The 21,405-nt window shown below is 50.2% G+C and overlaps 2 protein-coding genes across 7 annotated transcripts in view; one reads left to right on the top strand and one right to left on the bottom strand.

The window, feature by feature from the left end:
* The window catches only part of Map3k13 (mitogen-activated protein kinase kinase kinase 13), a 194,283-nt gene extending 183,005 nt beyond the window's left edge, over positions 1–11,278 (top strand). For all 6 annotated transcript variants that reach the window (XM_016006265.3, XM_016006269.3, XM_076548541.1 and 3 more), the window contains 4 exons: positions 148–898; positions 3,348–3,415; positions 3,933–4,233; positions 5,757–11,278. In XM_016006265.3, coding sequence (XP_015861751.1) covers positions 148–898; positions 3,348–3,415; positions 3,933–4,233; positions 5,757–5,858 — 1,222 coding nt within the window. In that variant the 3' untranslated portion in view covers positions 5,859–11,278. The remainder of the gene's footprint in view (positions 1–147; positions 899–3,347; positions 3,416–3,932; positions 4,234–5,756) is intronic.
* A 1,240-nt stretch (positions 11,279–12,518) lies between these two features.
* Tmem41a (transmembrane protein 41A) lies at positions 12,519–20,277 on the bottom strand. The gene is made up of 5 exons (XM_006987729.4): positions 20,082–20,277; positions 18,700–18,853; positions 16,501–16,662; positions 15,434–15,572; positions 12,519–13,335 (listed from the first exon to the last, which is right to left on the bottom strand). Exons 1-5 carry the CDS (start codon positions 20,198–20,200, stop codon positions 13,115–13,117), a joined length of 795 nt encoding a protein of 264 aa, XP_006987791.1. The 5' UTR covers positions 20,201–20,277; the 3' UTR covers positions 12,519–13,114.
* Between the last annotated feature and the right edge of the window lie 1,128 nt (positions 20,278–21,405).

Raw genomic sequence — 21,405 nt, 5'->3', positions numbered from 1 at the left:
GCACTTGCCTAACAGGCACAAGACACCGGATTTGATCCCCAGAGTCGCAAATTTACAACCCAAGGGTGTAGTCTAAAGCTTGGCGCATTTTACCCCAATGCTAAACATGTTTTGATGTGTTTGAAACAAATCTGTTCTCCTTCCCAGGCCAGACCTATTACGATCTGAAGGTATCCCCAGTGCAGAGGTGGCTCCCACTGCATCCCCTCTGTCTGGAAGTCCCAAAATGTCCACGTCAAGCAGCAAGAGCCGATACCGAAGCAAACCTCGTCACCGCCGAGGGAATAGTAGAGGCAGCCATAGTGACTTTGCAGCAATCTTGAAAAGCCAGCCGACCCAGGAAAACTCACCCCACCCCACTTACCTGCATCATGCTCAGGCTCCCTGCCCTCCTCTCCAGCAGCAATACCAGCAACCCCCTTCTGCCCTGCCTCAGAGCCGCCATCCCCGACTCAATATGCATGGGCAGGACATTGCAACCTGTGCCAACAACCTGAGGTATTTTGGCCCCGCCGCAGCCCTGCGGAGTCCACTCAGCAACCATGCTCAAAGACAGATGCCTGGCTCCAGCCCGGACCTCATCTCCACAGCCATGGCGGCAGATTGCTGGAGGGGTTCTGAACTAGAGCAAGCTGGACCCTGGGGCTGCTGTCAGACCGAGGCCTATGATCCCTGTCTCCAGTGCAGGCCAGAGCATTCTGGATCTTTAGATGTTCCCACCACTGAGCCAGTGGGAAGCAGCCCAGACTGTTCCAGTTCACCAGCACACAATCCCCTTTCAGGAAATGCCCAAGGCTCCGAGAGAATGGAGGCAAATGGATTCAATGGCTGTCAATCTGGTATTTCTCATCAGTTCACACCTCCAGTGCTACCTCAAAAGACACGGCCCCTTCAGAAGGTAAGGTATGACGAGAGTAGTCTGTCACTGCCATCAAATGATGTCAGAGTCAATCATGTGGTGCACATTATAAAGCTGGACATTAAAAGGTGTGCCTTTGGGAAAGCATGAGCCAACAGAGCACAGATGTTTCTTTTGTTCTAAAGACTGACTTCTCCCTCTGTGGTGTTCCAGTGGCGGGCCAGGGAGTTGATTTGAGAGATTACTGAACTGGGAGACCAGGATAACCATATATTAAAGACATATAGTCAAAATGTTTGCAAACTATTGTCCTAGATCTCCAAGCTTGAGGGATGGCCCAAGGCAGTTTAGGAAGTGGAGATTCCTGGTGCACAGTGGCAGACATGGTCTTGGAGAAGACACACAGTGAACTGTCACCTAACATACCTGCATCTATTTGACGACATAGCTTTTTAAAGCTCAAGCTTCTTAATCTCCTGGGCACCAATGCTCTTTACAGTATAACGTTAGCAGCCGTCTTGACCCAGCTAGTCTTGAATCGTGAAACCTGTCTTCTCCACTGGCTGCCTTGCAGCCCCCTGTGGTGTTGGAGATCTAAGCCAGGGTCGTCCACTTAGCACCTCTGGGAATCCACCACTGTCCCTGCAGAGGGCCCAGCAGTGGACTCTGCCAGGCGGGTCGACTTGAAGACGACATGAGTTAGGAAGCAGAGAGCATTGGGAACGCAGCCTGCTTAATGTTAGCTTGCCTTGCTAAGGTCTCTAACAGAGGTGGTTGTGAGAAGTGTTTGGAACATGGTGCACATTTGATCCTAAAGGTTGTTTCAGCTCATCATCGCGGCTGAGGGGAGGGGGGTGTAAGATGAGCTTGTTTGGTCAGATTAGATACTTCACGGGAAAGGAGCGACAGCTGGGGACTGTGTGCTGTCTCAGAGCTGTGTTCTGTCCTCCACGTGTGCCACTGCTGCTGGCTGAGCAGAGGTCCATGTGAGGTCACTGTGAGCTCCTGTATGCTAGGATTATAGACATACACCACCATAGCCAGCAGATGCCTTTGCCCCCAGCCATCTCGCCAGCCTGGCTCACTGACTTTTACCCACACGGTTCTGTAGCTAGCTCAGTGACCAATTTTAAAGCATAAGAAACCCAGACCTTTTCTTAGTCACTCCATGTCACATGTGCCTTTGAGCCACCCTGCTGCCATTTAGATGCCATATATGGCTCTGAGGCCCTAGAGCACAGAGCACGTTCAGCTCCGTTGGAACTGCACACCCCACAGCAGCTCGCCTCTCTTTCCCAAGATGTATTTCTGTGGGGGTTCCTAATGTAACTGCTCATCTTGGCAATCAGGATTACTAATTCCAGCCCTGTCTTTCCTATTGTTAAGAAAAATGCATGTCAAAATACAATGAATAAGACTGTGATATTTTAGAACTGGCTTTTGTAAATGTAAATTACTCTCAACCTTTGGATCCTTTCCACCGGCTCAGTGGTGGGTCCGTCTGAGCTCCTAGGAGACTGTAATCCAGGGACTGTGGTACTGGGGTAAGGACAGTTGATCTTCCCTGTGGCTGGTTTTCTGCCCTTAGTGCCAGATGAGATCTTCCCTATGGGGAAGATTAGCGGCCAGCCATTCACTTAGGCAGCCAACTCACATCAGCCACAGAACCCAGCAACCATCTCAGTGGCCCCGGCCAGAGCAACCTTGTCCCCGCCAACGCGTGCACTCAGTGAAAATGCATGCATGAAGAACCTTTTTATAACTGAAAAGTGGTGACTGCAGACACTTAGGAACTGCTGTTCTGGAGTTGAGTATACACGGCTTGTTTTTACATTTAACACTGTATGACATTTAACACTGACATTTAAACACTGTAATCTTGACAAGACTGTAGTATTAGTGGCAAAACAATTGATTTGGAAAGAGGAAAGCACTTGCTGGGCTTGCAGAACTGGAAAGCCCCTTCAAGGTGGAATTTCTATGAAAGGCCTTAGAACCACTGGCAGTTACAGGACAGTGTCCCAAATCCAAGACCTCGTCAGCTTCCTCTCCACTGTCCTCTGGACACTTGCATGGGGCCTCCACCTCCTGAAGGCAAAGGGAAACTTCTGTGTCTTCTAGCACCTGGTAAAGGGCCTGTTGTCATGGAAACGGGGAGCACTGCTGCTGAATGGAGGGTACATACGGATGTGTTGGTTTGGGCTGCTTGGCTTTGGTATTAGGAAGTTGTTTGTTTTGTTTGGGGGTTTGGTTGTTTGTTTGTTTATTTTTGAGACAGCATTTGACTAAATAGCTCAGGATGACTTGGAACTCTCTATGATGTACCTGGGCTGCCCTCGGTCCACCTGCCTCAGCCCCTGCAGTGACAGGGTTCCAGTTGTATGCTACCCTACTGGGATGTGGATGGAGATGTTTGAAGAAGCCATCAGCAAGCTATCACTAAACCCCTTTAGAATGAAAATTAAACCTGTTCTCTCCTTGTCCTCAGAGTGGAGATGACTCCTCGGAAGAGGAAGGGGAAGTAGACAGTGAAGTGGAATTTCCTCGAAGACAGAGGTAAAGCCCCTCCCCGCCCCCCCTCTAAGCGCTGACATCTCCCCGTCACATGTCTGCAGGCTGCTCTGCACAGCAGGTCACAGGTCCTCAGGTTCATTTTCACAGAACCTCACAACAAGGAGCGTGAATACACTGTCACACTCCAGAACACAGACAGTGTCTAGTTTGGGAGGGGTGGCACACGTTTGTGGTTCAGATGGTTTCTCCTTGGGCTAGTCTGTTCATGCTGCTATAGTCAAATACCACAGACTAGGGGGTTTGTGGAACAACACACATTTCTCCCAGTTGTGGGAACTGGGCAGTCCAAGGTGGTGGTGACAGTGATTCCGTTCCTAGTCACAGCTTTCTTCCTAGCTTGCAGACCACCTTCTTCCTGTGTCCTCACATGTCAGAGATGGATAAGTAATAGAGAATTTGGGGAGGGGGCAGGAGCTAGCAGGCTCCCGTCACTCTGGCTGATTGACAAGCCAGGGAGCCACGCCTCCTCCGGTTAAGCCTGTGTTCTCCCTGTTTCCAGGCCCCACCGCTGTATAAGCAGCTGCCAGTCCTACTCCACCTTCAGCTCCGAGAACTTCTCTGTGTCTGATGGAGAGGAGGGGAACACCAGTGACCACTCAAACAGTCCCGATGAGTCGGCGGACAGACGCGAAGACCGCCTGGCAGAGAAGCTGGACGACCTGCTGTCCCAGACGCCCGAGGCCCCCATCGAGATCTCCTCCCACTCGGATGGGCTGTCTGACAAGGAGTGCGCGGTCCGGCGCGTGAAGACGCAGATGTCCCTGGGCAGGCTGTGCGCCGCCGAGGAGCGTGGCTACGAGGTGGGCACCTCTCCCTCCTCCCTCCACTACGCCCTTCCTGGTCCTCTGGCTTTGGAGCATTATGCTAGTTCGCTTTCCATTGCTGTGATTGATAAACACGGTGACCAAAAACCAACTTGAGGAAGGAAGGGTTTATTTCAGCTTACAGCTCACCGTCTGCCATTGAGAGAAGCCAGGGCGGGAACCAAAGCGGAGCAGAAGCCTGTAGGCAGAAACCGAAGCAGCGGCTGTAGAGGATGGCTGCTTGCTGGCTTGCTCCCACGGCTGCCTCAGCTTGCTTTTTCTTTTCTTTTCTTTTCTTTTCTTTTCTTTTCTTTTCTTTTCTTTTCTTTTCTTTTCTTTTCTTTTCTTTTCTTTTCTTTTCTTTTCTTTTCTTTTCTTTCTCTCTCTCTCTCTCTCTCTCTCTCTCTCTCTTTCTCTCTCTCTCTCTCTCTCTCTCTCTCTCCCTCTCTCTCTCTCTCCTTTCTTTCTTTCTTTCTTTCTTTCTTTCTTTCTTTCTTTCTTTCTTTCTTTCTTTCTTTCTTTCTTTCTTTCTTTCTTTCTTTCTTTCTCAACTCAAGCCCCCCTGCTCAGGGAGTGGTACTACCCACAGTGGGCTGGGTCCTCCCACATCAATTGTTAATCAAGAAAACGGCAACCCAGACTTGCCTCGAGGCCGGTCTACTGAAAGCGTTTTTTTCTCCAGTGAGGTTTCCTCTTCTCAAAGGACTCGGGCTTGTGTCACGTTGACAGAAGATCTAACTGCACAAGTCGGTTCAGGCCTGGGGTCGTTATCATTTTCAGTCGGTGGATAACATATACACTGCCTCCACGAAGTAAATAAAAACATGGAGCGTGGGGTTCTCTGAGTAAGGACAGTGTCTCACAAATGAGGCAGAGGCTTGAAATGTTCCGAAATCCCCACCCCCACCCCACCCCACCCCACCCCTCACCCATCTCCTAGTCCTTCCCTTCCTGCCCTCACTCTCCTCTGGAAGACATTGCCACAGCCCAGAAGATGCAGCGCTTCTTCTGTAGACTAGTACAGCCTTTGGAGACCCAGGAGATTGAGGTGTTTGTAGGTATAGACCCTGGACTCAGACTGCCTAGATGCAAACCCCAGCCATTCTACCTACCATGTGACCCTGGGCAAGTTGCTTAACCTCGCCGAAGGTCAGTTTCCTTACCCTTACAATGTGTGTGGTACCTGTCAAATCTACAAGAAATGACCTCCTTCAGCAGGTGAGTAGACTGGACGAACAGACATAAAGGACTCACGGTAAGTGGTACCCGGCCCTGGAACGCTATGGAGATGGGATGTGAGGGAACTGGCGAGTTGCCACAGCCACCGTCGGCATTGCCAGCTTCCTGTAGTCCTGTCCTCCGTAACCTCCCCCGAGAACAGGGTCCAGTGTCCTTTGTCGGCTCCTATAACACGAGGAGTTCAGCTCACCTTCGGTGAGGGCTGTCGCTCGGGACACGTTCAGCGTGCCCTCCCTGAGGGTTGTAGAAGTGAATTAAGACCTCTTGTCTGAACTTTGCAGAACCCTGTGCAGTTTGGAGACTCGGACTGTGACTCTTCAGAGGGCGAGTGTTCTGATGCCACCGTCAGGACCAGCAAGAACTACAGCTCTGCCACCTGGTGACAGGGGCTCTCCCTCAGAAGATCGCGAGACATCGCTGGCATCTCGAACCCTCTCCAGCCCTCGGCTCCTCCCTCCTGCATTTGTCTGGGAGGAGTGGCCGCGTCCCCGAAACAAGCCACACTGACAGGAACATGAGATTTGTCAAAATCTCTGGGGAAATACCCAAATGAAATTCCGTCTCACTGAGCATTTCAATCAAGAATGGCAGGGATCTATTGTACTGAAAACTCCAGCTACTGTAACATTGATATTTATTTTTGTTGGACATTTTAACACTTTGTATTGTAAAGAGTGAACTATATATGATACACAGACACAATAATTTCTTTACAAAAAAAAAAAAAAGGAAAGGAAAGAGTCTTTAGGAGAGACATTTGGACTTTGTGGGGCTAGAAGGTGTCACTGTCGCTTGAACCCAGGACCAGGTCTTTTGTCCGTGTTTGAAGAGTTGTAATGAGACACAGTGAGCGTTTAAGACACAAGCCAAAGGAAATGCAGCCACATTAAGTCCAGCCGGCTTGTCTACGTAGGGATGGAAATGGCCTGGAAGTGGAGTGATCTAATAGCACCAAAGCCTTGGAGGGCACGTGCTTCCTCACGCAAACAGAACCGTAGCTACACATCTGGAATTTCATCCCTTAAACACTGAGCAGGATCTGGCAGCAAAGGTTATAGTGTCATCAAGTCTTGCCCTTAGCAAACGCTTCCCTGTAAATGCTGCCGCGGTCACGGCCGTGCCCAGCACGGTCTTTCAGACCCGTGTACCGTTCTTCTTCCTTTCTTCCCACCTGCTGTCCACTCCTCTCAGGAAGTGGGATAAAGGGGTAAGAAAAAAAGAGCATCTGTGACTTTAGGAAAACATGCCTGTAAAACTTCTTTTTTCAGGATGGAGGTTCAGCTATACATGCAAGATGGCACAACCCCTTCCTGGACCCCGGTTGTCTATCTCCTGGAATCATATTGATTCACACAGAAGGCAGCTAGGACGTGTGTGTCCAGTGTCCGTTTTGTTCGTAATCTCATTCTAGCTTAGAAGCTTTGGTGGCTGTCTGTCACTGTAGCAGAACAGGCAACAGAAGCAGCGTGCTGAAAAGTGACCGTCTCACCACGTTTTCATTCTGAATCACTGCAGTTTTGTTTAGTTGGGTTAGGAAATTTCTAGAAGGAACAGCTGATGCTAAGCAGGTAATTAGGATTCCTTTAGTTTCTCAAAAGCATGTGACTTTTCCTGTGTCCAGAGTCCTGGGCTGTAAAAAGTACCCCGAGGTGCTTTGTGGAGTCTTGGCTTGAAGCTGGAAAGGTCTCACAGCCCTCCAAGGGCTGGATTACAGGTGGGCACCTCCATGCCTGGCTTAAAGATGTCTTATCTAGAATTTGTAAGCATACGCATTAGCCTGACTCCTATGTCTCCAATGCAGGCTTCTGCCAAGTCCGAACTGGCTGGATTCTGGCATTGCATCCTGTAAGGATGTTAGGTATTAAGACATTCCAACCCCAACGGAAATGGTGCCCCTGGGCTGGGTGTCATTGACTGCATCGGCCAAAAATGAAAAGCAGGAGGGGATTTAGAGCCGGTCTTCTGTTTGACCCTCCCTTGTTTACACTTTATGTCGAGACATTGATTTTGAAATTTAGTGTCTATAATTTTTAGCTCATAGGAAGGATGAAGGAACATGTTTAACTTAGAAAGCAGTATTGTTTTGTTAAATTATTCCATTTTGTATGAACTGTAGCAGGACTACACAGGAGAGCTTAAGTTATGGCATTATTATTGTTGTTTTATTTTATGGTGTCATGATTTTCTGTTGACCAGAAGGTGTGGCTTGTGATGTAGCACAATGACTGTTTCTTGCTAACCATGAATTATTGTGGACTTCTGTGGGCCTAGTGAAGGTCTGGGGCTGGAACCGTCCTCTGGAATGCCTGGCATTCCTCAGTGTACCCCCTCGTTTCCTGAATACAGCAGCAGTGGTCTGAGGAGGTGTGCTCTGCCCTGACACCCAATGGGTACACTGTGATTATTATTATTATTATTATTATTATTATTATTATTATTATTTTACTTGATTGTAAAAACTCCTGAATGGGCAGATGACCAAGTTGATGACCAAGTAGTTCAAAAGTTCCCAAAGTTACAAACCTGCTCAAATGTCTTAAAAATAAAATCATGGCACTGTAGTAGAAGCAAAAAGATTTAATGCTCAAACAGCAAGACCAAGCGTTTCTGCAGGGGGCTCATGAGGTAGTTTCAAGAGTGGACAGCAGAGCGAGCGAGTCATCTCCTTCCCGCTGAGCCCCACAGACTGGGAAGAGTGGAAAGACTCGAAACGAAGAGAAGTGTGTGATGCCTCAGTGACGTCCTTCCATAACAGACATGAGTTCTAGGAGGTGGGGGCGTTGGGGTCACAGGGCTGGGGAACGACAGGCAGCATCCCCTCATCCTCCAGCCTCGGGTCCCTTATTCCTCAGAATTGAGACTCTCTCTGCCCAACACAAAGCAGAGCCAGCTGTTTGTCCTGCTCCATACCCACCTTTAGTGCCAACAGAGAAACATGAAGGCCACCTTCTGTCTGGCACCTTTCCACGTCGGTCCTCCCGGAAAACCCACCCTGCATGCCAGTCTTCATCAGCATTCTGAATCCCCATCCTCCCTGTCTGTCACACTAAGGCCACCTTTATCTGGATCGACTATTACAGGCGTGCTAGGCACGTGGCGTTGACTCCAGTCATTCACTGTATCATCCAGACAGGAGTGAAACCCAGACTTTTTGGGTGGAGTTAGGGTTCTAAGCAAGGTGAAAAGGGAAAAATAGTCTCTACCCCGCCCTTCCTCCACAGCCTGCCTTGTAGGAACCAGGAAACTCGGACTGACTGTGTTTCCTTGAAAACGTTATAGTCATCAGAACACTGAGTGGAGAGTTCAGGGGACATAAGAGCCAATTCTTCCGTGCTGTCCGCTGCCACCACGCTTTGGGGCTCTGAGAAGGCTGGCCTGACCGACCTCGAGTTCCGTCACTGATTGAAGGATGAATATGTACATTCTTTGGCCGTCTGGTTTTGACTACCAAGATGAATTTTGTTTTTTGTGTTGCCGTCAAGCACTGGATTTTCTTTCTTTTTCTAAATCATGTCACTGAATTAAAACCCCTCTGGCAGTTGCTTAGCACAGGAATGGAGACACCTGTATCCACTTTGAAACATACCTCACCTTAGAGCTAGCTGCAGGACTGTGGGAGGTCCCGACAGGACAATGAAGTGATGTTGTTAGGTGTCTTGGGTAGCCTGATTGAAGACTTGAGTATTTTAGACCTTTAGTTCCACCAAATTAATCCTGGAATTAAAGTCATTTTGAGTAAGTACTGTCTAGTGCTTACTCAGGGGCCCTTTGTGCTAAGCCATTCTCCTAACCTACTCTAGGGGATGGAGACGATGGCTTTGAAGTTCCTGTTACTGACTCAGGGTTGTCAGTGTTCCCACAAGGCAGCATTGATGTCTTCAGTGGGAGTGCGTTCCTGTTGATTCCGTGGTTTACTGCTTTTTATCATGTCCTTATGTCTCATGTTTTTAATGATCATTTGTTTTATTCTTTGAGAATTTCATACATGCGTACAATGAAATGTGATCATACTCCATTCCCCTTCCATATCCCACTCAAAACCCCCTCCTCCTGACCTCATGCTTCTGTGTGGGATGGTGTGGGTTTTAGGTTGTTGTTTTGGTAACTCACTAAGTCTAGGAGTGCCACCCATGTGTGCATGTGTATGAAAACATCCACTGGAGGATCATGGGAGTGACCCTCCTGTCCCCCCAACCCTCCCCAACTGTCAGGCGCTCCTCAGTGGGGTAGGGCCTGGAGATCACCTTCCCACATCAAATTCTCTTTTTTTAAAAAACTTTCTAGCTGGGTTGGTAGCATATACCTTTAATCCTAGCTCTGGGAGAGAAAGAGAAGGCAGAGCTCTGACTTGGTGAGATCCTGTCTCAAAAAATAAAATAAAATAAAATCCAAGAAATTCCTGCCCTGTTCCACGCATACCGTGTTTATTTCTCCAGAAACCGAAACACTACCATGTGCCACCATGGATCACCTCTGCACTAAACACCATGGGCATCATCATTTACTGAACACCTTATTGCTTCCTGCTGAGCCTTGCTTACAGCCTCAGAGCCACTCACAGCAGCATCTGGAGCATCATTCATGACTTGTTGGAATTGGCGTGCAGTGTTTATTATCCCAGCTCTGAGCTCACAGTTGTTCCCTAAAGATGATTCTAGACCTTGAGTTCCCTGATGGGCAAGTACAGGACCATGCCAATAGTCGTCTTATGGGTCCCCAAGGCTGACAGGGGCATGCCATGGCAGGCAAAGGGCCACTTGCCTTTATTCTCTCCCTCTGGACTGCAGTCCAGTTGACTAAGCACCAGATGCATCTCTACCCACACGGAACTGTACCAGATGAGCACACTCTTCCCTGTCTGTGAACTGAAGGTTCAGGTGTGCAGTCTGTTCCGTATTTCCTCCCAAAATGCTGAGAATGATGTGAATTTTTTTGTCAAGACTTCTCTTCAGCTGTCAGTATGGATTCAGTGCCTTTCCAGGCAGCAAGGTTTTCCTTTGCTGATGCCATAGAACAAATGTCCCAATGTGCTCACCTCCCTTAGACTGGCTCACTGGATGCGTCTGTTTGCCTGTCTGCATGGCTTAACTGGCATTGCAAATGCCTGTCCAAACAAGAATTAACTGAACTAGGCTGCTGAGTGGAGGACCCAGTGGAACCCAGAACATTTCTCAGGGACAGGAGGCTGAAGAGGATAGCTCTCAGAAACAGAGAAAGAGCTTGGTTAGGCTTTGGTAAATGCCACATGCACGGCAAGGGCGTGACAGCAAGATTTCAGGTGCCACATCCTCAGCAGATGGCAAGGCCACTGTCAGGAGGCTTCCAGCACAATCACAGCCCTGCTTCCCAGGGCCTCTGCACAGCACTGGAGGTCACTGGTGTCTGGCCAATGACCACGGTCCTCCCATGGCTACAAGCTGGAGGGCCCAGCCACATGTACAAGCTATTAGGAAAAGGTATCTTGACCACACTACCCCCGTGGCTCTCCACCTCTAGAGTTACACATCTCTGAGGATGGGGAAACCTTTTCAGTCTTTTTTTTAATGTTTGTATGTCTGCCCCCATCCCACCCTCTCTTTCTGTGATTATTTATTACAGTAATTTGAGTTCTATTGATTTAGAGCAAATGAATTTCTTTCTGGTACCTATGTCTCAAAATGAACTCCCTTGTCTCCTTGAAGCTCCCGGGTCCCCAGCTCTGTGTCATTTTCAGATACTGGCTCTGGCTTTGTACCAAACAGCAATGGGAACAAGAACGATGATGAAAACAAACCAATGCATGAAATTAAACCAAGTATACCTTATGTCTTCTGGTCCTGTCTCTCCCTACAGTGCCGCTTGCGTCCTACCAGCTGCCCCGCCAGGGTTTTCGGGGAAGGGCGAGCCGACTTCTGCAGCCAGGACTCTTACATTTCAGAGGCAACAACTAAAGTTGCAGTTTCCACTTTGTCTTGAGTTTTCCCATAAGAGCTTAGGCAGGCACTCGGCTTCTTCCCGAGCCATCTGCTGCCGTTCCTGCAGCTGTCCCGTTACCATGACATCACCCTTAAAGACGCCAGGAGAGGCAAATGAGGAGCTGGCATCGTTTGGTCAGAGGCCTGCTGGGGGTGGAAAGCTAAACCAGTCTTTCGGATTGTATTTTTCAGCCAATTCTGGTCCCTTTGGAAAGGGCAGTTTTGGGTCAGCAATGTGTACAGACAAGCTCTTATGTTCTGTCTTCACAGTAGAATGTTTATGTCCATGGATTTGGGAAATCCCTTCACCCGTGAGCTCATCCCTGATAAGGCACACTTGTGCAAAATCCCACTGGGGACACACGTCTGGGGAGCCTGAGAGTGAAAAAGGACATACATGCAAAAGGGGGAGAAAACCCGTCTTCTCTCCCTCCCTCTCTATTCCAAAATGCTCTGGAACCACTGGCTTCAAGCATAGTGTCCTCCTCATACCCCCTCATTAGAAAGGCCTCTTTCATACATTTTTTTTTTTTTTAATGAAAGCCTTAAAAAAAACCACGACATGGAAATCCACTCTTAATGTGGAGCCTGAGTATGCACATCAGGCCCAGATTGAAGCCTTGGCAAGACTCCTGGCTGAGCCCAGGCTTGAGACAAACACACCAGCCCAGCCTGTGATGCCTTAGAACAGCAGTTCTGGTGAGTCCTCGTCATGAGTTGTTCCTATTAGGCCCAAGCCCACAGAGCTATTAGCTCGGGTGCCGAGGTCCACAGTCCAGTGCCACAGCTGGAAAACGCAACGACAGCTCCAAGTGACTACAAAATAGCCCAGCAATCACACCACTTTTTCCTCTCGGAATTAAAAAGTACAAATTCCTCAGCTATTCTTAGCAAAGGCAAAATAAAAAAAAAACACGCACAGGGTGTACTGGCCGGCAGCCTCCTGTACTGATGCCACTCCCCCAGCAGGAGGCAGTAGAAGGGATTCCCAGGCAGAAAAGGACAGATGGCCATTTGACTCAGATGAAACACGGCGGGGCCTTCGGACGGGGGAGAATTTCCTCAGAACACATTCAGAACATGCAAAGCTGTCTCCATTCATATTTAATCATGTCTGGATCAGCTTAACTATCAAGACATACAACCACAAGGAGCTTAGACGTAGACAGGAACATCAGTGTGTGAACGGGGTATGGCAGGAATCATTGCACTCAAGCTGTGGGTGTAAGTCTTAGGCGGTTTGTCACATGTCCCTTGGCTTATGGAGAGGTAGATCATCAGCAAAAAGGTAGAGCAGACACTCTTCAAGAGACTAACAGGGGCTAGAGTTCTGTGTGACACTAACACCCACAGGGATTTAACAGGAATACCTGCTACACAGCCTGTCCAAAAGGCCACCTTCTCCCAAGACGTCTCAGGGACCAGCAAGGGCAAGCCCAGCGGACTGAGTCCCCTGGTCCTGGATAGAACCAAAACAAGATTTTCTAGAAAACAGTCCATTACACAGCACCCTGCTAAATGGGACTGGACCCTCAAACAGAGCGCCCTTCTAATAGGCCTCTGCGCACACTAGAACGCCCTTGAGATCACCTTTTGAGGGCAATTAAAACACAGTAAGGGCATTAAAAGGGCCATCACACAGATCAGCAGCAGCGTCCAGGGCTGTGGTAGACATGGAACCTGTGTCACGAGTCCTTCCTGCCACCCAGGCGACTGGTGTTGCTCCTGTCACTCAGCGCCAGGTGCTTCCGGCTAAATTTCTTGATGAGGGTTCCAGGAACCAAAGCGACCAGGGCAATGGCCAACAGCTTCAAGACGGTTTCCCAGGAGAAGAGAGCATCCAGAGAAGTGAGTGTGGACAGGATGGAGCCTGTCTGCACGCAGATGAAATTGTATGGGATCAAACCTGGAAGAGGAAAGTAGAGACGGTCCATGGATGGACAGGATGGTAGGAAACGGCACTAGAAGATGGCCAGGGATTCAGAGTAGTGGCTCTAGCTCTCTGTCCAACTCTTAACCCCCTAAACAATCTACCTTCTTCCTTTTCTCCCCACACTACCTATACACCCCGCCTTCTCCAACAAAAGGCCTTACGATGGGCCACACAAATATATATATTACAATAAGGAGAATTTACTACTCACACAGAAAAAAATAATAACTCAGAGAGTGAGCTGAGAGAGAAATGCTGGAGACCATGTACCTGCTGAAGGTGGGACCCAAGAGCCAAACCAGAGAAAGGAGACCAGGCACCATGAAATTTCTCAGTGTGCATTAAAGTGTTTCAAAACCCAACAAACAGGGCCGGGCGGTGGTGGCGCACGCCTTTAATCCCAGCACTCGGGAGGCAGAGGCAGGCGGATCTCTGTGAGTTCGAGGCCAGCCTGGTCTCCAAAGCGAGTTCCAGGAAAGGCGCAAAGCTACACAGAGAAACCCTGTCTCGAAAAACCAAAAAAAAAAAAAAAAAAAACAAATCAAAACCCAACAAACAAAACAAGTTTCTGCAAAGTACAACTCTGTATGTTCTGCACTCTGAGAATTTAGCAAGGCTCTGCACACCAGAGTCTGTCTGCTAGCTGGGCAGCATGTGGCATAAAAATTCCTTAGAGTCAGGCTTGGTGGCACATGTTATCATTTCAGTCATCAGGAGGCTGAGGCAGGAGAATAGCAACAAATTCAAGGCCAGCCTGGACCTTATGCTGAGACTTTGTCTCAAAACTAAACACAACAGCCCTGTAATGTTTAAGGGAAAAACAAAAACACCCAAGTCCGGCATAATGGAGTACGTCTTCAGCGCCAGGAGAGAGAGGCAGATGGATCTCTGTGAGTTCCAAGACTTCCTGGTCTTCATAGTGAGTAGAGAGCCAGCCAGAGCTCCATAGTGAGACCCTGTCTCAAAGAGAAATTACAAGCCAAACGTAGTGGATGCCTATAGTCTAGCACGTGGAAGGCCGAGGCAAAAAACTGAAAGTTTGAGGCCAGCCTCAGCTACATAACACAGCCATATCACAAATAACAAGACAAAATACACTCTTAGGCTCCGCCTCGGAGATCCTAGTTCCTTGCTTCTGCAGTAAAGCTCCAGAGCCCTCCTGTTAGGAGCCTATTCCCTGCCCCTACTCCTGAGTTTCTGATCGGTTAGGGCCCTGATAACCCATTCCTCTACTTCAGTGAAGAAGAACATGGAAGATAATGACCAGACAGTTCAAGGACACAGGCTGGCCCTCAGGAAGGAACTCTGTCTCCAGAGTCCTTCTAGGCTGGAGTCCCTTCGGTAATGACAAGCTTTTAAGCCCCATTAGCAGAGTGCTGAGGTACTCAGCAAGCTGCCTAAGAACCGGCTGTGGTCAGCCTCCTTCCATTTCTCTCAGACATTCCTATTAATAGTTCCAGCTCCACAGCACACTTGTTAACGTGGACACAAACCCCTGACTGTCACCCCCACACACACCCTAAGGAAGGTCTGAGCATCTTTGCCCCTGCTTTAAGGACAGTGGTGGTTTACTGCAGTAACACGGTACCACTCACAGACGGGAAGGATGTGATCGCTTTAACTTGCAGTAAAGGTGGCCGAAAGCCCACACTTAAAAACAAAACAAAACAAAACAAAACAAAACAAAACAAAACAAAAAAAAAAACACTGCTCTTAACCCCAACTCTAATCTGGTTAAGTGATTTCTGGGGAGGGAAATCGTTCTCAGAAGACAGACAGGAACCTCCCTGATGCCAGCCCTTCAGCCTGCTAGCACATCTTGGAGTCAAGTCACGGGGTTTACAGAGATGACCCTGCTCAATCCCAGTGCCCAACACATGCTGGGCACTTAAGAAGTACTAAATATGGGCACGGAATGAGCAATCCTTAGCTGCTCCCAAAGTATTTGTAGGTTCAAGCCAGAGGAGGGTTTGAAGTCAGAGAAGGCTGTTGTGTGGCCGGGTGGCAGGTGGGCGGCAGGCGGCGGGTGACGGAGGGCAGTGCCTCCACCAGCCGCTCCCCCACATCTTACCGATAAGCACTGAGAAGAAAAACTGCACGATGGGGATGTTCAGAATTGGGGCCGAGAGGTTCAAGAACCAGTTCGGCGTCATGGGGAAGAGTCTGAGGAACAGCAGGAAAAAGAACAGGCTGTTTCTGTTCTCCTCCACCTGCAGAGAGAGCCCACCATCAGGAGCAGAATGGCTCTGCAGCACACTGAAGCTGGACAGCTCCACCCAGCTCCTCCCCCCGCCCCTCCCAGCTCCGCCCCAGCTCCTCCCCCGCCCCTCCCCAGCTCCTCCCCCGCCCCTCCCCAGCTCCTCCCCCGCCCCTCCCCAGCTCCGCCCCAGCTCCTCCCCAGCTCCTCCCCCCAGCCCCCTCCCCTCCAGGCTGGGAAAGAGTTCCCCCTTTTGCAAACACAACTGCCAGCTGCCCCTGGTGGTTCACATTTATAATCCCTGCACTCAGGAACTCGAGAGGCTGAAACAGGAGGACTTCCATGCCTTTTAGGCTAGCTCGAGTTACACAGTGAGACCTCGTAAAAAAAAAACAAAAACTGGGCCAGGGAGATGCTCAGACGGCAAAGCTCTTGCCCTGTCAGCATAAGGATCTGCATTTGATCACGGAACCCAAGTCAAAAAAAAAAAAAAAAAAAAAAGGCCTGGGGCCGGGGCACAAGCCTGGGATCTCCCAGTGCTGGGAGCAGAGAAAGGAGGATCCATGAGGCTTACTGGCCAACCAGTCTAGCTCAGTGAAAGACTCTCTCTCACATGCGCTCACACATACACAAGCATACACACACACACACACACACACACACACCAACACACATACATGCACAGAATTAACTAAATAAAGAAATAAATGAAAACACAGTAGCTGAGGATCAGAGGGGTCGGAAACTTAACTCAAAGCCACAGAGCAGGTAACAACAAGAACTGGACTGGGATTTGATCACAGGTCTGTGCTTCCTAAAGACCACACATGAACCCTCCCCAGCTCCCAGGCAGGGTGAAGGAGCACTGTGGGAAATCCCCGCTCCCGATGCTCTCAGACCATGAGCTCAGAGACCTGGCGATCGGGTGTGCCCCGCCTTACCTTCCTCTGCAGCAGGGCCACTTTATCAGGAAAGTAGGAGATGACCAGCTGCTTGCCGAAAACACTGGAGAGCAGGTAGCAGCATGTGGCGCCCACAGAGGTCAGCACACAGCACAGCAAAAGTCCCAGCCATGGCCCAAACAAGGCACCAGCCAAAACATTCTGCAAAGAAAGCAAGCCCCCAGCCGTGAGAACACCCAGCCGCTGCGGTGGGCTTGTCCTGGAGCCTGTGTATCGGCTCTCTCGCTTTCAGTGGCTTTCACAGCCAACGCCCAAGGCCCATTTTAAGAGGTGAATGAAAACATGGAACTGTAAGCCTAGCCCGAGGCTCCTCACCCTTACGAGGACAAGGCCTAGCACTCAGTGGGCACTGGCAAGTTAAAAAGGAGACTAGGCGCAGACATTACCTGGCTGCGGCAAGCGCTACAGTTACCCCCACAGTCACTGGGGCACCAAAAGGGGAAATGAAGCTCACAAGCCATTTCACTATTGTGTAGACCATGAATGTACCTTCAGTAATCCAAGTAAGATGCCTTCTTTGTTTTTCATCTGATTAGTAAGCTCACACTGGGCTCCCGTGTTGGCCACAGTCCTAATTGACCTTTAAAGCCTTAGTTTCACAAGAATAGAAAAGTTAATTCATACTTCACAAGTGCAGTTTGGCTGGTGACTATCACCCTGCCTCAAAGCACGGGATCCGGAAGAAAGCATGTGGGAAAAGCCAAGTGTGCTGGCACACACCTGTAATCCCAGCACTTGGGAGGCTGAGGCAGGAGGATGGCTTTGAATTCAAGGCCAAATGTGGTGGTATTGTGTTCCTCAAAATATTGTGCACCCTAATAAACTTATCTGGGGTCAGAGAACAGAACAGCCACTAGACATAGAGGCCAGAAAATGGTGGTACACAGTGGCCTTTAATCCTATCACTTGGGAGGCAGAGATCCATCCGGATCTCTGTGAGTTCAAGGCCACATTGGAATCAGCCAAGCACGGTGACTCACGCCTTTAATCCCAGGAAGTAATGTCAGAAAGCAGAAAGGTATATAAGGCGTGAAAACCAGGAACTAGAAGCTTTTGGCTGGTTAAGCTTTTAGGCTTTTGAGCAGTAGTTCAGTTGAGATTCATTCTGGATGAGGACTGAGAGGCTTCCAGTCTGAGGAAACAGGATCAGCTGAGGAACTGGCAAGGTGAGGTAACTGTGGCTTATTCTGTCTCTCTGATCTTCCAGCAATCACCCCAATACCTGGCTTCAGGTTTGTTCTTATTAATAAGACCAGTTAAGATTCATGCTACAGCCAACCTGGGCTAGCATATGAGTTTCCAGACCAGTCTGTACTACAGAGTGAGACCTCGTCTCAAAACATGAACTGGATAGATGGTGTGGCGGCTAAGAGTGCTTCCTGCTCTTGTGGAGGACCAGTGTTTGGATCCCAGCACCCATGCGGGGTGGCTGACAACTGCCTGTCACTCCGGCTTCAGGGGATCTGGTGCCCTCTTCTGGCCTCCACAGCACCTACACACATGTACACAGACACACACAGACACACACATAAACCTACAAAGCATGAACAAGTGAACAAATGAGTGAGCAAAGGCCAGCAAACAGGACAGAGGGGAACTCGGCCACGAGGAGGCCGTGGCTGTGACACATGCTTGGCCATGAGTCCTGAGTAGTGCTCACCATACCCTGTCTTGTGTTACCCCTACCCCATCCTACCAGGGAGAGAGAGCCAGCCTCACAACCAAGATCACACTAGGCAGGGCTAAAACGCACCCCAATTCTGGGTGTGCAGCCCTTACCAACCTAGGCTATACAGCACCACGTAGCATCTGGCTCTCTGTCCCGAAGCAGGATCAGCTCAAGGGGGAAGTCAGTCCAGGGTCAGCCCAAAGGACTTAGCCCTGGAGCTCCAGCATCCAGCTCCCTCTCTCAGACATGTTTGCTCTTCTTCCTGTTTCCAACCCCCAATCTGCTTGGGTAGGTCTAAGCGGAATCTGGAGTGGGAAAAGGTGCTGGGGGAGGAGAGGGACTCGGGACAACAGGAAGCTTGGAGGGTCACTAAGTGCTGAATGCCCACTCAGGACAGCCTCTCCACACCGTGCTTCATGTCACCCTGCCGCACAGATAAAGGGGTTTCTGGAGCAGGGGCCGCATGTTACAGAACAGGAAACCAGTTGGAAAGAGGACAGGCCACTGACCAGGAAACTGGAGCCAGGGATGGCAAAGCCCTGTTTGTAGAGGTAGGCACTGCAGAAGAGCAGGAACACGTAGGCCTGGTGCTCCTTCCGGTACTCCCGAAGGACTTCCGAGAGCTCCCGCAGCTCGGCTAGGTCTGAGGGGAACCACAGTGACCTGGGGATTCGAAAATCAGATGGAAACATGGATTCCAGAGAAGCCTGGTGCCTAAGAAAGTTACTTGACATGTCTTCTTCCTAGAGTAAGTTTATAAACACACAATCTGGGGATACACACAAAGATGAATTCCAGACGACAGGTGGCCCAGTCGAACACAACAGAGGCAGATCGGAGAGCCCCGACTCGGGAGCAAGAGACCTAGGCCAGCATCCCACTCTGCTATGTCCTGGTTGTGTGACCTTGGAGTGTCCATGGGCCTCGCTTTCCTCCCCTAAAAAGGATCTGGTACTGGGTAACCACTAAATTCCCTCTTGACGTATTCAGGGGGTGTAAGATGGAATCCCACAGCCTCCCCCATGCTGAGCATGGCCTCCATCACTGACCCAGTCTCTTTTTGATCTACTCCAAAAAGGCAAGTATATTCATTACCAGGCAAGTGCTGAACATCCTATATTGCCTTCCTTTCAAGGAGACCCCCTCCCCAGCAAGCCCAGAACTATGTGGACACCGCGTTGCCCTAATGTACTAGGCAAAGCAACAGTTTCAGCATTTAAAATTATATCTATCTCACATCATAAACACAGCTTTCTTGATAATGTGGCAGGCTTGAAGCCAACCCTTTCCTGAGCCTGCCTGTTCACCCTGCTCTAGGCCTGGAGCACTGTGAATCCCGTCCAAGGGTCACAGTACAAAGACTACCCTGCCTCTGCCATCTCGACAGTTCTTTACTCCAGCAGAGATAAACCATGAGCAACCCCTCCTAGATCTCCTGAGTACCTCTGACATCCACAAGAGAGCTTTTTCAGCTCTAGTGAAAGACAATGGTTACTGAAAACAGCTGTCCTGCTACCCGCACGCCAGCTAAGCCTCTTGGTAATGCGGCAACGCGCCAGGCACACTTCATACACTTTGAAAGTAGTATGCCGCAACTGGGAAACCCGCCCAGCAAGTCTACCGCCTCATGACTCGCTCGGCTGTCATGGGGAGCAGAGTCAGACAGGAAGAGGACAGACCGGATCATAGCCTCGTAACCCCAAGTCCGGGCTGCACCTCTCAAGATTGCCTGGTGTGGGAAAGTGGGTTGAGGAAGGAGAGCCACGGAGGCCGAGATGGCTGGGGCTGGAAGACGACCCGGGTGCAGAGAAAAGCGCCAAGGTGCCCCCAGCGCATCACCTCCAAGCCTCTGAGCTCCGCCCCAGCCGCCGCCCCGCGCGCTCGCACTCACCGGCCTTGGGGCTCCTCCGCCGACGCCAGCCTCGGCCCCACGGGCAGCCGCGTGGACAGCAGGTACAGCGCGAAGGTGCAGGCGCCGAATACCAGGAGCAGGCCGAGCAGCGCGCGCATGCCGCGGCCGGGCCGGGGAGCGCGCTCCCCGCGTGGCAACGCCGAGCCCTTCCCCGTGCGCCGGCTGGGCGGGCGGAGCGCGTTCGTCGACGGACGGGGGCGTGGTCTGCGCGGTGCCCCGCCCCCGCCGCGCTGCAGGCCCCGCCCCCTCCAGGGACTGTGAGAGCCTGCTGGTCTGCGCGCTCCTGCCTCCTCCGCCCTGAGCTCCCCCGCCGCTGCCCCCTGTGTCAGAACTGGGAGATCTAGGGGTGAGTGGTGAGCCTGCCACCGCCAGCTTGCAGCATGGTGGTCCAACAGCCTGGTTCATAGTCTGTCCCACTAAGCAAATGTAGCCAACAAATGTGGATCTGGCGCTGACGGTGACCACCACAGAAAGAAACAGACTTGCCCTTCTACTCAGCACCTAAGGGGTGGGTGCTCACTATCACCACTCCCCATAAACACATTTCAGTATGTGCCTTAACGGATGAAAAACTTCGGTGTTATAACTCTTGTCTAGGAGCTAGCACGGACAAACCTGAGACACACATCTGAATCTTACAAAGATTCTGTGATGCTGGACGTGGTGGTCATATGATTGATTCAGCACTTGAGGAGGAGCAGGAGGACCACAAGTGCAGTCATTCTTAAATACTAAGCAAAATCCAGAAAGGGGCAGGGTAGGAGGGTAGAGAGAATGGCGTCTTCCAAAAGAAAACCCAGATTCAGATATCCAAAACTAGTGTGGTCCTCACAGTGTGTGAATTCTGAAAGAGGTGAGGTTTGAGTTTACTCTCTAGGATGAGCAAGCTGTTAGAGGAAAGAGCGAATGAGCTGGCCCCGAGGAAGCCAACCTTCAGGGAAGCCCAAAGCTTGTGAGAAATGAATGGGAATTGACAGCTTGGAGAGTACTAGGCTGGGGAATTGGTGCGTTGATAAATGATAGGTGGTAAGATAAGCCTAGGAGCATTTAATAAGGATGATTCCACCAGCCAGACATGTGGTGCACGTCTGCAATCCCAGCACTTGGGAAGCTGAGGCAGGATGGGGACTTTGAGGACAGCCTGGGATTACAATGAGAACCTGTCTTCAAAAGCAGGAAGGGGGAAGGGGGAAGATTCCATTCTCATTTGAGAAAGTCTACATGTCAGAGAAAGTAGAACATACTCTGAGTTAACTGCAAATGCTGTGGTGGGAAAACAAAAACAAAAACTGTTGTTGGTTCT

This window comes from Peromyscus maniculatus, chromosome 12, assembly GCF_049852395.1.
Source record: "Peromyscus maniculatus bairdii isolate BWxNUB_F1_BW_parent chromosome 12, HU_Pman_BW_mat_3.1, whole genome shotgun sequence".
NCBI lineage: Eukaryota > Metazoa > Chordata > Mammalia > Rodentia > Cricetidae > Peromyscus > Peromyscus maniculatus.
The sequence above is the reverse complement of the archived record's forward strand: the minus strand, read 5'-3'. Positions and strand labels throughout refer to the sequence as shown.